General features: G+C 29.8%; 1 protein-coding gene across 2 annotated transcripts in view; it reads right to left on the bottom strand.

Annotated features, from left to right (window-relative positions):
• The window catches only part of rols (zinc-RING finger and ankyrin repeat domain-containing protein rolling pebbles), a 227301-nt gene that overhangs the window by 23930 nt on the left and 186498 nt on the right, over positions 1 to 16873 (bottom strand). For both annotated transcript variants that reach the window (XM_085820522.1, XM_085820521.1), the window contains 6 exons: positions 16315 to 16501; positions 15570 to 15826; positions 11014 to 11251; positions 7565 to 7801; positions 5697 to 5876; positions 14 to 338 (listed from right to left, as the gene is read on the bottom strand). In XM_085820522.1, the coding sequence (XP_085676648.1) occupies positions 14 to 338; positions 5697 to 5876; positions 7565 to 7801; positions 11014 to 11251; positions 15570 to 15826; positions 16315 to 16501 (1424 nt within the window). The remainder of the gene's footprint in view (positions 1 to 13; positions 339 to 5696; positions 5877 to 7564; positions 7802 to 11013; positions 11252 to 15569; positions 15827 to 16314; positions 16502 to 16873) is intronic.

Raw genomic sequence — 16873 nt, forward strand, 5'->3', positions numbered from 1 at the left:
AATACTCATGTACCTTTTGACAGAAAGAGTTCAAGGACAGGATGACCACCCATTGCTGCTAGCATCAGAGGAGTTCTTCCTAAAGTATCACTTTGCTCTAATGAGGCACCATGTAGTAATAACTTCTCTGCTATTTCCCAGTGTCCTTCAAATGCAGAGCACAGCAGAGAAGTTTCTTTACGCTGATTTGTCATACTGACTGAAGCATTACGTCTTAAAAGAATATTACAGGTTTGAAGCTGACCAGCACAGCTAGCCGCTGTTAATGCTGAATGCCCAGTGAGTTTATCGAGATCATTGATTCGGACTTCAGGCATATCCAGCAGATATTCACAAACCTAAAAAATTTCTATAACTATAATACCTACCATATTCTCATAAAAACTATATATATATAAAAAAATGCATTTTTTCTTATTATTCTAAATTCGTATATTAAAGAAGTAATCACTTGATGCACTACAGATACTTTACATTAGATTTCCTTAGAGCTGGCTCAATGTGTGAACATAAGAATGTTTAATTTGTCATGCATTTTTATTTTAAAATTATTTATAAATAATACAATGATTTTTTATGACAAAGAAAGAACTATAACTTGTAACACAGACTTAATCTGTAGAACGGTACATGTTCAATTTTAGGAGCATATTTTAAAAATTGAAATAATTGGAAAGTAGTACATTTAAAAAACTGAAGAAGTCTGAAGCTTTATATAATACAAATTACAATAATTTCAATCTGTATGTGTCATTAATATAGACGAAAGAATTCTGCATATTTAAATTAAGTTGTAAGTATATCGACACTTCTCTTATGTGCTCCTGTAGTAAACAGCAAACTAATCTGGTACACTGAAATCTAGATTCATGTAATACGTCATAACCAGTTCAATATGCAAGCTTTCTAAATACTGATAAGAAGTTGAAATTCCACATATTTAAATTTGAAATTGTAAGTATGTTTAATTTCTAGCCATGAGCATATTTAATCTGAAAGTGTAAGCTGTCAATTCTCCTCTTGTGAAGTAGCAGTCAGCAAAGCAGGTGCCAGTCAACATTTTATAATTTAAAATTTTTTATTAATAATTATGAATCTCTAAAAGAATAATTAAGAATAAAAATATACCAATATTTATATCGTATACATTATAAACATTTTCACTGTGAAACTGAGCTTTACTGCATATCAAATGTAGCAGAAATTAAATCTATCCAGCATTACTTCTCCTAAAGAAGAATCTTCTCAAATTATCCATAATTTTACATACAATATGTTTAAAATGCAGATATATTAATTACTTCATTGTATAGTTGTTAAAATTAATAAATGGAACAAAAAAAAGTTTTTCTGTCTTCAAAATTTTAAACATGAACCCTCCCACTGAAAAAAAAAATGTAATCAAATAGATTGGACTATTGATTAAAAAAAGGCACATGAGAACTGTCTGCCTGAGAAAGGAATGCCTTCATCTACAATCTTCCACAGTAAATTTATTTCCCTGCATTAAGGATTCTATGGAGGCAGTCTCTTCGCTGTGATTTGAGTTGAGGTCAAGCAACTACAGTTTAATTGTTTATCCACTTAATTGTTGGTGGGTACTACTAATCAAAAATAACTTCACATACTAAAGTTTATTAAGTGACTAAAAAGTAGACTGAAATCAGTTACATCAATAATGAAGCAGCAATTAAAATTCAGATACCAGAATCATGCGCATCAATGAAATAAAAGAAAAAACATTCCAAATTTGTTAGTAATTCAGATGCTTAAGAATCAAATGCAGTCAAAAGCATTCTAAATTTGTTAATACAGTGGAAGTTCTTTAATCTTAATTTGGTTAATTCGAATTAATCCAGAGGCCTCCAGAAACTAGTATTGGAATTAATGTTAAAAATATTACATCAATTTGAACTAAATTTTTATGACTTTAATTAATTCAAACTAAAGATTTGACCAAAAAAATATCTTTTCCCTCATTTAGTGGAAAAAATACATGCTGTATTTATTATTTTGTGTATCCAAACCATCTGTATTTCTTTCCTGAGTAAAGAGGCATATGGCATCATTTCTAGACTACTGCATTTCTGCTAAACGTTAGTGGTTGTTGTTCACTTCTTATCAGTGCTTAACAGACAAAGCTTCCTGGACTAACGTGTTTTCTTATCAGGGTAGGGGGAAAATCATTTGTTTATTTGTTATCAATTTTCTGAAAATTAAAAAAAGAGAGAGAGAGTCTTTATTACAGATTCTAGAGAGCTGTGTCGGTTATGCCTGCAGTGCTGCTAAGTTAATGTGCTCTAATTTTTCTTCCTTAGTGCCTGGTGTGAACAGGTAAAAATTCAGGATGTCTATACATGGAAAGTAAAACATCCTAACTTTGTAGACAAAGGTAGAAATTTTAAAAAAAAGCAGAGAATGGCAAATGTAAAACAAAGTTGGCAGCTGACTATGGAATTAAAAAAATACCTTGCCAACTTATTTGAAAAAAAGGAATCAATTTTAGATTTGCTACATAAAAGAGACGCATGAGAAATGCATCCCAAGAAGATCTAGAAAACGCTCTACTGCTATGGTTCCCCAAGGCTAGATCTCAAAATTTTCCGATAAATGAGCCCCTATTGCAGACAAAGGCTGATGAAGTGGCAACTCCAGTGGTTACTGAAGATTTTAAATGCAGTGGTGCATGGCTTTCTCGATTTAAGTCAAAGCACAATATTTCTTATCAAACTGTTTGTGGTCAAAGCTCTGATGTAAACGAAGACATATGCACTAAATTTGATAGGAAACTGCCAATGCAGCTAGGTAAAGCTTTTCTCTACTTTCCTGCTGAAAGGTATTTTTAATGTGGATGAAACTGCATTTTTTTATATACTCTTGCCAATCAAGACATTACATTTTAAAAAGGATGCTTGCATAGAAAGTAGACATTTGTATTGGATGATGAGAGACATCCTCAGTAACTGGTTAAAAGGAATAGATAAGCAGTTTTCAATGGAAAAATTCTCTAATTTTGGATAACACACCATGCCAAAATAACCTTCCAGAACTGAGATCCATACAGGTTAAATATTTGCCGCCAAACACAACTGTAAAGCTACAACATGTGGACCAAGGAATCATCCAGAATCTTAAAACAAATTATTGTAGTTAACTCTTACAACAAATGTTGTTTTTCTTTAGATTGTGGTGAAAACTATGACATTACTCTGCTGAGAGTTATAAATTATCTATGCAATGCATGGGATGCTATTAAAGAAAGCACAATTAGTAGCTGCTTTTGTTATGCTAAATTCATGCATGCCGAAGACAATATAATAATAATATCGAAGAATGTGATGATACTGACAAAGGTTTTCTTGAATTAAAAAAATTTTAATGTGATAACATTACTTCCTTTGATTATGTAACGGTAGATGAAGACTTGAAAGTGAACTGATTGTGGAAAACCTAGTGACAATGACATAATAAAAACTATTGGAGAAGATGAAAAAAAAAAGGGGGTGGGGGACTTGTTGGATTCAGAAGAGAATGCAGAGACCATTAAATGCCCTAATGATCAAGCCATAATGGACTCTAAACTCTGAAAGCATTTATTCAGTCTGAACCTTCCTCTGAAAATGAATTGAAATATTTACTTCAAATCGAGAAGCTGGCTGAAAAATGTAGGCATAATAAACGAAACCAAACATCCATTTTACAGTTTTTCCCCAAAGTGTAATTAATATTTTTAATTAAAATTTATTTTCTACTGCATATTTTCTGCTTCATTTTATGATTAAAGTGTGTCTTTACTTCTTTTTACTGTGTTTTAGATAGCATAGTATAATATATTTTCTGGGGTTATACATACTAGAAGTTTCTTCTTCAGAGGTACACTTTTAAAGTTGCATTTGCCCTTAACATCAGATAATTCGAACTCTTTTCTGAGAACATTTGAGTTCGAATTAACAAGCATCCATTGTAATTCAAATGCTAAAGAAGAAACTAAAAAAAGAACAGTGAAAGTTTATTTAGAAGACTTGGCCAGATATTGATGATAGCGAAGAGAATTTCACAAAATGCAGACGATCAAAATCTGCCAAAAACTTTACACAGTTATAAAACATGTTTTAAATGAAACAAAGAAAAACCTTAGAGAAATTTTTGAAGAGGAATTAACTTAAATGGAAAAAATGGGAGTAGCCTGTTTTCAAACACTTCACATATTTGAAAAGAAATGCTACTGGTGTCAATCATTAAATATGTTGCATCAAAAGAATAATAAAATTTGCTTAAAATTTGTAGCATTATTTCCTAAATTTGATATGTTCTAATTTATTCAATAATTCTAATTATGAAAATTCTCGTGGATAAAATCCCATGTGCACAAATTACTTTATTAAGTAAACAGCCAAAACACAATTTTACAAATTTTAAGTAATGTAATAAGGTATAAAATTTTTGTATGTTCTGAAGTTACCAAATACCATCCTAGATTCTCCGGATGTGCCCTTGATGTGAGCAAAAGAGTACACACGAAAGTATAATACTAAAAATAATAATAATAAATATATATGGATATATATTTTAAAGTTTTAATTATATGGAAGTCTGTATTTATTTAGGAATGCCATAATTCAAAGGACAGTATTTCTTACTTTATATTTCATATTTGAAACAAAGTATCTCTCAGTATAAAGCAATTCACTTATATGTATAGCTTTAGAGTTTCAATTAACACAATTGATACAAATTAACATATTAGAGCAATTTTCATGTATTTAAAATATACACTTTCTGGCAACAACAATTTATGATGACAATGTAACACAGTAACTTTCATTCTGCACTAATGATTTATTTTAATAAGTATGATGGCCAATCTATTTTTAATATATGGTATTATTCACAATGTCATGAAATGTTTAAAAAATTTCTAACAAATTAAGTAAACAAGCAGCATTAAATTTTAATGCATATAAATTTACTAAGTTCTTTTCTACACGTATTTTGCAAATGCTCAACATATCAACTTTTCCTACTACAACAGACATCTATGTGACAATTCGTTTCCTCTCACATTCATGAGCATGCCAGCATACTGCTGGCACACTAATATTGCATACTCACTCATCAGCATACTGGTCAGCTCTACTTGATCATATGTTGGCATACATATCGTAGTCAAACAGAGCACAAAGATAATATCCTCCATAAAGAAAAAGTTGCATATTTCAAGCAATGAGATCATGCGACTTTCATTTCAAAATTTTACATACAGCTTAAACATATTGCAGAAAATAGAGGGTACCTTTTGGAAATCTGTTCAAAAGTGACACTGCCAAGTCAAAACAAATAAAGTTTCTGCATATTCCTAAAAAGCAAAGTGCCCACCAATGGTCGAGCAGTAAAGTCATTGAACACAGAATTGTTATCTCTGTAGTTTATTGGATATAAATTTTTTTGAATGTTTCATAAAATCATGAATATATATACATAATCCAGATTAACTGACACAATTTAAAGAATGAAAATACTGGTATTAAAATTACGCAGTATTAATTTTTTGTTAATTTAAAGTATCAACTCAGTAATAAAATATAATATTATTAAAAAATGAAGTTAATAACAATAATTTATATATTGTCTGCACTGTAATTAGCAGTGCATTGAAGCTCCTTTTTAATTCTATTATCCATACAAAAAATGCTTACATTAGCATAGCCATTATAAGCAGCAGATATTAAGGAACTCTGAGCAGCCTCAGGGAAACTAGGCCCATTCCCTTCTTCTGTAGGCCAGTCAGACTGCAGTAAATGCATGACTACATCTAAGTGACCATTAGATGCAGCATGCACCAAGGGACATTTACCTTCATCATCCAATTGATTTATCTACAAGAAATGAAAAATTCGAGCATGTAAATTTTTTTTTATTAAATAATACATCATCAACAGCTAAAAATTTAAGCTTTAATAAAATATCATTAAAAGCAAAAATTTATAACGGCAGAATTAAAAATAAGAAATTAAATGTTGTTGAATATAATGAGGAAGTTGCACATATCATAAATTAAATTTTCCAAAAATTAGTCCAAGTGCTAGACATAGATCTCAAAATGTTTAAATACTATATTTCTTCAATTCCAAGATATCATCTATCTTAAAACATGCTCCTAAATCTAAGTAACACATATACACATCTAAAGAACGGAGGGAGATAGAGAAGATAGATTATGAGAAAATGAAATAAAACATTCTTCCCCTAATTTCCTGAAGCAATGTTTTATCTACTGCTAACATGTTACACATTTATAAAAAATCTTGTTGCGTCCCATAATTTCATACGCTTATTTTATGTGGAGTTATGCCACAAAACACAGCTTTTTAGCTGTGCAAACATTACAAAATATAACTTTCTGTCACATACAGAACAGCTCCATAATGAACTTAAATGTGAGATAAAATAGATTTTTTCATATATAACTTGATCAAAACATTTTTGCGACATATACAAAGTCAGTAATAGCTCAACCCCCAAAACAGATTATAACATTTCTCTTAGCAAAAGACTGTAAAAGACCTGGCACTGTCTTACACATTTTACAACATTACCAATAGCCGAGTGGCAAAACTGCACTACAGTCCACTTCATCAAAATGAAGGAACAGAATGCACAGTCTTGGGAGAGTGACCTTGAAAACTGTCACATACTGCTGACTTTGCACTCTCCCCCCCCCCAATAACAAGCTTAATTTATGACTTTGAATTTATTGAATTCTCAGATATAATCCTTCTTTCCAAATCAATTTGCTTACCCTTCAAAATTAGCAGAGTTGCTAAATGAATCTTCCCACTATCCCTTAGTTTTACTGCCAGCATTATGTTAAATTAACATCTTTCTTATTTTTACCAATCATCTAATCAGATATTGTCGATTTTCCCCAAGTCAGTAGCAGTTCAATGTAGCTCACCAGATATTCCATGCAGCAATCTCACATGAAAGTCTCTTAAGCTTTTGAAGGTAATGACAGGAAATTAGTCTTGACTTTCTTCCACACCTACCTTCTTCTTTAAATAAGCCATAACAAAAATATGATTTATTAATTTCATGTTGCTCTACTCAGGATAGCTCTGACATCTGCAGAAGTGATCCTATGTATCTCAATTCTAAGATCTATCTCATTTTTAGTGATATTTATATCAAAAAGTGCATCTTAGAATCAAACAAATATAGTAATATATAAAAAATCAGTTAAGTCATAACCAATTTTTGTGTTTAATATAAATGGTTTTATAGCATTCCATGATTTTACACTAACCAGGTTTCAGTTACTCGAAAAAATAATAACTGTGCATGTCGATAACATTACTTTGAAAGATGCTTTACTCTACTCCCTGAATATTAGTGCATTTATGAGATATCAATAGCATCTACAGAAAAATGTTTTGAAAAAAAAATAACATTCCTTCTTTCATAATTTGTAAATATGCATTTAAAAATATGAATGGGAAAATTGCTTACTACTTACATATTGTATAAAAAATCATGAACATAAAAACATTTTCATGTATCATATTACCTTTGCACCCTTCATTAGAAGTACTCGTACAATGTCTATGTAACCTTTCTGACATGATAATGCTAATGCACCAAGTCCACCATTTGAGGTAGCATTTACATCAGCTCCAAATTCTACTAGAAGACATACCATATCTAGGAATCCATGATGCGCAGCTACTGCAATAATAGGCATTTTATCTAGAGATTCAATGCAATATCGAGGATTAGCTCCAGCTAAAAGTAACAGGTGGCTCACCTGAAAATAAAAATTTAATTTGTCATAAAAGCATCTAGGTACACACACACATGTATATGCATGTCTATATGTGCCATCACATCCATAAAAAGCTTAATTCTTTTAATGTTTAATTACAAGGAAAATGAACAATATAAACCTGCAGAGTCACATTGTATTTCAATTTATCTGCTGCTAAATAGTTTTTCAAAAATGGCTCTATAAATTGTTATGCATTCAGTTACGTGCACTGGGAAAAGCTCGTTAACATTTTTTTTTTTCCTTTTTTTAAGTTGTTTCCTGGTTTATTATGCTATTTATTATTGCTACAGATATATTTAAAGATTCTGCAATTGATTTCTCCATTGGCAGATTTTCTCTTGTTATTAACAATTTAACTTTAGAAACAGTACAGTTCTTTTTCAGGTATTCAATCTTCTTCTCATATAGAAGTAATGATGGTTTTTGCCTCTCCAATTAATAATGTTGCTTATTTTGTACTTAGAAATTTTAATACAATGCCTTTTGCATTTTTGAATCATAAAATAGAAATAATTCTCTTTGGAAAGCACTAAAGCATGACCTTCAATCCACAGCTTGTTTACATGTGACATTTTAAGAATAAATTTGAAAGCAGCAGACGATATTTCTCATTTCAAATAATAAGCTGTTGCGAGGAGTTTTCATTCCAAAAGATTTGCCTTTTTAAATTCTTCACCGAAATTGTTCCCAAAATATGTAAATACCTTCTGTACATGCCCTAAAAGCATCATTAGAAATAGTTTTACCTACTTTTCCTGAGTAGAAAATATAGTTTAAAATTCGTTAAACTTATATAAGTTGACAATCAAGCTTTGTGCCTGATGTTAGTTAAAGACAACAAGTATTTGCAATATTTACTTTAGCAGTACAAAACCTGTATCCAAAGCTGGAATATTCTATTAACTAGCATATACGTAAATTCATGAAAGGTGAGACACTGTTTCCGCATATGATCATAAGATAAACATAGCAATTTAAAATTAGCAAAGCGACAATCTTGTGTTTGGCTCAGGTTTACTCAATAACTCAATCGATTTCAAGGGCAAACAGGTACAGGCCCCTCTTCATCAGGAGCAAAGAAATCTGCAAGCCTGGAAAGCAGCAGGCACAATAGTTTGTATTTATATCCTAGGGCAGTAGAGCAAACAAGAATGTAGCACCATCTTATTTCAACCATCCATATTTCAACCATCTGTTGCCAAAAATAGTAACGAAATTGAAAAATTTAGTTAATAGAATTTAAAAAGCATTAGAAAGGACTGGATTGAGCTGGAACTAAACAAGATAAATCTTTGTGAATGTGAAAAGTTTCAAGGAACTCCAATTCATCATTTGAAGAAACTTTTTGAGCAATTTCTGCAAATCCAAATTCAAAATTATGATTAAATTTCAAACTATGATTAGCTATTGAAGGTTTGTCAATTTCGCCTTTTCGGTCTAAAAGATTCTTCAAGTAAAGATTCTTGTTCTCTGATGGGAAACTTTAATACTCTTTCAGTTTGGCCAATATATCTCAAATCACACTCATACAATATGCTATAAATTCCCAAGAATTAAGTTGGAAATGGAATATTTAAGAATCAAACCATGGATTTTATTGATTGGTGAGAATATTGGTTAAAATTAAATGACTTGAAAACTGAACTTATGGAAAATTTGTGCAATTTTATAATTGACAGAAGGACGAAATGGAAGCTTGTTCCTGTTGAAGAGGAACCTGTACTCCTTTGTTCTTGAAATAAATTGAGTCATTGACTATCCCTGCCAAATATATGGTTGCTGCTTTGCTTATTTGATGGCTCACCTTAGCATGTTTGTCTTCTGTGTTGAAACACAACAATTATTAAGAGTAGTTTTATCTAGCAAATGATATACTACATGACAAAAATAGTTTGGAGTACAATATTCACTTTGACTTCTCTGTATCAACAGTAATATTAATACTAAAAATTGCTGACTAATTTTAGTATTAATATTTTCAGTTTTAAAGAGTCCTTTTCAAGACAGCCATTCAAATACCGACTTCAATTCAGAAATTGGATTCAGAATTCTGAAAATATCTTTCAGATATATTTTAAGCTCTAGATTACTTGAAAATTTTTATTAAATCATAAGAAAATTTTACTTTTTTTTAGATGGAAAAGAGGCCTGTATATAATATATAGCATTCAGGGGAAAAAATTAACAAAATAGCAAGAAACAAGTAAAATAAATCACCCACAGAATAAAGGAATAATTTTTTATGTTAGAAATATCTTAAGTAGTATCTTCCCAAACATTCTCAACCAAACGAACAAGATTATAGCCTCAATATTTAATTTCCAAAGCACTGCCACTTAGTATATCACCATAAAATTGTCTTTCAAATTATAATTGTATTGCTTAACAAACTGAGTAATTTAAAAGCAATAAGGGTTGATTTTTAATACTTTAAAACTATACCTTATTTTAAACATATGTCTAATTGACATAATTTATAATATATTCAAATAATAATTTTTGTAAAAATTTACAACATTATTGCAATTAGTAAAAAATATGTCTAATACCACAAATTCGAAATCTCAGTGTATGAACATATGTTTTTTCCTTTTTAATTAATAATGTTTATTGAAACAGAGATGCAGGGAAATGTGATGAAAGTGCATAACATGAAATATTTCCGTCATGTAGTATCATCTGTCAGCTAAAACTAATTTTAAAAATTACTATGCTTATTGTTTTTAAATCCATATACAAAATTTAAAAAATTCATATATTTTTTATTAAGTTGGGTTTGGATCTGTAGTGAATCATGACAAATCCATAAGTTTGAGTTTAAAGTTTAATAAGAGGAATTCTTTAAAAGTTCCTCTTCTTATTTCATTTAGAAGACACAAACATATAGTAATAACAATTCACAAAAATAATCTCATAATCTATAACACATAAGTAAAATAATATATAATCTTATTATGCAAAACAAATAATACACAATTCTCAATATACAAATAAATAAATGTTTTGCATTTAAATCTGCAATATTATTGATAGCTCACATAGTCAAGCCTTTTCACCATCATCTTTGATTTCATACATTAAAGTAAGCCCAATCTTTGGTTATAGTGATACTTTTATGGTTTACTTGTTTGTTTATTTTGTTTATTGAATTCATATAATTATGAAATATTTTCTGAACTTTATGTACTTACTTTAACATTTGGACTATAAATATTTCTCAGAGATCCTAATGAAGACAAAATGCATTGACTACCTAGGTTGACCCAATAAGCTTGCAAATCTCTGGGCAAGCATGAAGTAATAAGATCTTTTGGCGTAGTTCTGTATATGTGTGCTTTTAAAACATGATGTCCAAGTTCTAAGCAGTCATCAGGAGTCTGTTGTTGAATGCCTCGACTCATGCGGAAAGCTATTGCTGCATGGCCTGCTCTAAAAATTAAAAACGATACAATTAAGAAACAATTTACTCATTTGAGAAGAATATCTCTCTTTAAGATGCGTAAGATAAAATATAAAACAAATTGTATAATACATTACAGTAAATTATAGTACTGAAAATCCAAGTATCATTTTAATGATTCATGACAGCATACGTTACAGAAAAAAAATTTTTAATTAAGAATTTGTAAGGATAGCATTAGAAGTTAAAAAGTTATTTATATTAATCCTCAGAGCATTATGGGTTTAGCACTGAAATTTATAAATTTCTAAAAATGACTTGAACAAATACTATTTTCTTGATCATGATTTAAAAAATGACTCTCTTATTTTGTACCCTGATTCCTTTTTTTCCAATATACATCCAAACCGAAATAGGGTACATCTCAAAGCTTGCAGAAATCTTCATGTGTAATGAAAAAGAAAGCCACACTTCCATATGAAATTTCCCATCCATAATGCTGAGAGTTAAGAAAGTCCATTAAATATAAAAAAAGCTATATGGCATTGAGTGACAACTTTTTTTAGATGTAAATAATCCATTTTCACATATGAGAAATCTAGATTTAAAATATTAATATTAAAGGAAACATGCAGCTAAAAATATTTTGCTGTTCTCTATAATTATAATTTAAAATCCAATGGTAAATAAAAATAGTAAAGACAAATTAATTATTATTTACATTTAATAATAAGTATGTAAGTAATACATGAAAATATGGAATTTGTTTCATAAAATTTGAGTAAGTTCAACAAATCTGCTCTATTCACACATCTTTCAGAGAAAATTTCTACTGATTAATAATTACCTTAATATCAAAAACAAAATAATAAAACCTACTTTTAAGATGAATTCTGATAACTCATGGCCAAGTTTAACAATAATTAGAAGTTAAATATAAAAATATTTTCTTCTCTAATTCATATTCACACTTTGACACAGTAAAACACAATATTTGTTACAGCAAAACCTAACAAATTAATGTTATTGTATAAACATACAACCAGATAATTTTTTCTCGTACCACATAATATGATAATATCATTGTGATGTATTATTGAACTAATATATATAATGTTTCAAGCAGAAAACAAGTAATAAAAATCCTATAAAACAATATGACTTCAGTAAAAGTATGAAGATAAAAACACATTAAAAGATGGTATTTTACCTAATAACCTATGTTATATACATATATTAACTACTTAATGAGAAACCAGATAAAGCCAATGAAATTTTGAAAATTACATACATTGAATCTGGTCTCAGTCCTTTTTGGAAATGTAAAAAGATTATACACTTTGAAAGACTATAGTATACACTGGTTCCACGGCTTGTAGTATAACTGGAATGCTTCCTAGAAGTCTTTAAACAGAAATGTGTACTATTTATATTAATTTTCTTTTATATCATAATAAGGAACAAAAGTCTGTTTCAAAACTACAACTTCAAACTGAAGCAAGAATGGATATTAAGGGAGAATTACACACTCCCAAAGATTTAAATAAATGAATAAAAGCTATGGACACAAGGAAGACAATGATGATGATATTTTCTGAAATGATGGGAATTGCATACAAAGAAGGCATCCATATTCCAAGTCAGACAAGCAATGGCGTATTTTGAAGGTGTATTTATAGACAGTTATATTAGCATTTTATAGAAGAATTTAATGCAAGTTGAGCATGGCAAAAAACATCAACAATGAAGTAAGTTGAAATGTGTGATTTGCTTCTACCATGCACTAAAGCATGTGACCCAGAAAATACAATTTTGGGGGGGGGTAAAATTGAAACTCGTTGTGGTTCTTCATTACACCTACTCATCATATCTGGCATCATATGATCTTTTCTGACACTTAGAAGATGGTGGCCAACATTTTGGCCAGAGAAATTCCTTCCCTCCACTTCAAGGTGTGGAGATAATCATTGTCTGATAATCTTTCCCTGCCACTTGTTCCATGACCTGCACACCTTACAACTATATGGTTTTGTAAATTACCTTTTTGTTTTACCTCAAAAGTAAAATGTTAGCTCGAGACAAAAAGGTTTCAGTTGTGTTTCGCATGATTAACTTGTTCTCTAGAATTCTACACAAGTAACCTAACCATACTCATATGTATATCTGTATGGTGTATATATATATGCAAATGAGGTATGTGTGCTTATGCAATATAAATGAAAATATGTAACATGTATGTATGGTAACTGTATGCATATATGCACACAAATAAATGCATATGTGAATAAACACATACACATGTGCATATGTGTAAGTACAACATATATATGATAACTAGATACATATATAGATGTATCTATATATGTATATATGTATTTGAAATTCACAGATTTAAATTCAAATATTATATTAATATATACAGTACAAAGTCCGTAATCCGGAATGATCTATAATCCGGACCTCAAAGCCACAAACTTTACGCATGTGCGTACAGAATGCACAGACATTACGCATGCACGTAATGTATGCTTTATGCATGCACATGCTGAAAGAAATGTTTAATAAAGTAAAGTAAACAAATATTAAGCTTCTTTTTTGTAAAATTTGATACCCTTTAGCTCATAATTTCTCTTTATTTCATAAATTACGGTTTCATATTTTTAATCGTATAATTTCTGCATGCCATCTTACCAGATTTAAATTGATGATCTATAATCCGGAAAAACCCCTATTCTGGAATCGCCGAAATACCTACGAGTCCGGATTATGGATTTTGTACTGTATATTTTTTTCACATCTGGCATAGGAGTTTTATTAAACAATAAGAAAGAGATGAAACATGATGTTATTCCAGTTATTGATGATTTTAGGAAAGAGAATAATTCCCTTGAAAAGTCAGGATCTTTCTATTAGATCAGCAATAACTAATTTAATATATATTATGCTTTCTATTTTCTTCAATTTTTAATATTTGAGTTTTATTAATTCAATTTAATACATTTTCCACATTTTGCTTTCCACAGTTATTTAACTTTAAAATCTCTCATTAAATTACTATTTACTCTTCATTTTCTAAATTAATATTAATAATTAAGATATAGATATTTATACATCCTTTTGCTTCAATTTCTTTCTCATAACAAATTGTACCCATATCGAGAAAAGTCAGGTTATATCTTCAGTTAACTGAATACCACCTATTTGGCATACCAGTAAGATTGGTATACACTGGTGGTTCTCAAAGTTTCTATTTTCTGCTGTTAGATAGAATAGCTAAATAAAACTTCCATTTCCCCCTTCTTGTTCAATAAACATATGGGCCAGTTTCACATAGAAAATCCTTAACAAAGGCCTACTAGCAGCCAAGCGGTAAAAGCCACTGAACACTGCTAGTTTGGTTTGGGAATTTCAGTCCAAGCAAATGGACTGGCTGCATGTGGTTTTCATGGTATTCCCCAATGTGTAACATGGATATGAGCCAGTTTCCCATAAAACTTCCTCCATAAAGCATCCCTCCCTTTCCGCTGTCTTAATTGCACTGACAAAAGCATAAGCCATTATCTTTAGAAATTTAACAAAAGCATCCCTTAATAAATTTAAAAAGTATTCATTATTCATAATATAAAACTGTTGATGAATTTTGTAAGAAACCTACTTAATCTCTTGTTCTTTTGAAACTGTATGATAAATTATTGTTCTTCTTTAAGTTCATTAATTATTTTCTGAGTTTTAAATAAAAATTTATTTTATATATACATTTTTTTTTTTTTTTTTTTTTTTTTTTTTTTTTTTTTTTAAATTTGTTAGGCTGAAATCCAAACTGAAAAATTGTCACTTTGAGCTGCAGAAGACATTCAGACTCACTAAATGACAAAAATTGCAAAACAAAATTTAAAAAATTCCAGTTATGAGGTTAAAAATGAGATTAAATATTCTCACACACATACAATAAGAGTACAGGAACATTTGCTGATGACAGGTTTATTTCATCAGCTGGAGCTCAATTGGATAGCTCTTCACATCATCTTTTAGTGGTTTTTGCACAGTTGCTGTAATCAGAATTGCAGCCCAGATTGTCAATATTTTTTACTTCACTTTAAGTACCCACGCCAGTTAATTTTTAAATAATTCACTGTGTAAGTACATACACAAAAAGAGGAGGTGAACAGCAAATTTAAAATCATTTTTAAAATCTGGCTGATCCAGACCATTTACTTTTTTAATAAGTCTGGTAAACATACCATGTTAATACCAGATCTCAGTCATAAAGTATAATTGCTCATACAATGGAGAAAATACAGTTTCTGGGAAGAAAAAGAAAGATACTTTGATTAAATTAATACTAACCTAGCATCACACAGAAACTTTGAACTTTCATTTTCATCTCTTCGAAGTAACCACTCTCGCATAGAAGGATGGGCAAACATAACAGTTCCATCATGTCTTGTAACAATAAAATGACCAGATATTAAAGTATCCATCCGACTCATGAATTCATCCCATGATGGACCATCAACTACAGATTTTGAACACAGAGTATGGTAAAGTTCTTGCAGAGTAAGAGGATACAACGAAGCTAGACATATTTGAAGAATAGGAACAACCTGAAATAAGTTTTAAAAAATAATCAATAATAATAATCTGTTAAAATCAATTCATTATTTCCAAATGGTACTCCCAAAAGAACCATAATTTTAACTCATTATATGTCTACAAATTTTCTCCCCCCCCCCAAAAAAAAAATTTCAGGGCTTAAAGAGAAGTAATTTATTACAGAAAAGAAAAACAAAATTGTATAATTGTATGAATGGTTACTTTCCTGCCCCCACAAATCAATAAAATTATTTAACCCTTCAGGAATTTATATAAAAAGCATTTTTCTTGTAAATTTTAAGTATTGATAAGTAAAAACTGACTGCAGTTGTATTAACCACTACTTAAATTTTCTTATGAAAGCTCAAAAATAATATTAACATTATTAAATTAAAATTATTATGTGACATACACTAGAATGAAACAAAATTTCTAGCTGAAAATAATTAATCGAGGTAATAAACTGTTTAATTTGAATAAAATTATAAAATATTCTTACTTTTTCATATGATTTTATAGTTGTGAACTTTAAGTTAAAACTTAAAGTATACACTTCGCTCAAACAAACAGGGAGAACTCGATAACTACTGCTTTTGACAACTAGATGACCCTTTTCAATCAAATCTAATGTTAGGCGGATGTACAGAATACAACCTTGACTGAGATTCGAAAGATGAGATGCAAACCTGAAAATCAGAAAAATATGCAGAGTGAAAATTTATATGATGAAAGTCCAATTCTCAGCAAAACATAAAGCTTTGCATTAAATATGCATACAAAATATTTTTAAAGTACACTGCTTTAAAAAATTAAAAATAAAAAAACTCATAAAAGCTCTGAAATGCCTCCTTTTAATAAAAAGTAGGGATAAAACTAACATAATGCAATTAAGTTGAGATTACAAATTAATACCTCAACTATTTTTAATACTTTCAATTCAATAATTAGGTATAGCACAGTCAAAAGTCTTTAATCCGGACTCATCGGGACTTTGGCGATTCCGGATTATCGATTTTTCCGGATTATAGATCATCAGTTTAAATCTGGTAAGATGGTGT

Source organism: Stegodyphus dumicola, chromosome 7 (assembly GCF_044657685.1).
Source record: "Stegodyphus dumicola isolate Sdum_Otavi_A_Nest chromosome 7, ASM4465768v1".
Taxonomy (NCBI): Eukaryota; Metazoa; Arthropoda; class Arachnida; order Araneae; family Eresidae; genus Stegodyphus; species Stegodyphus dumicola.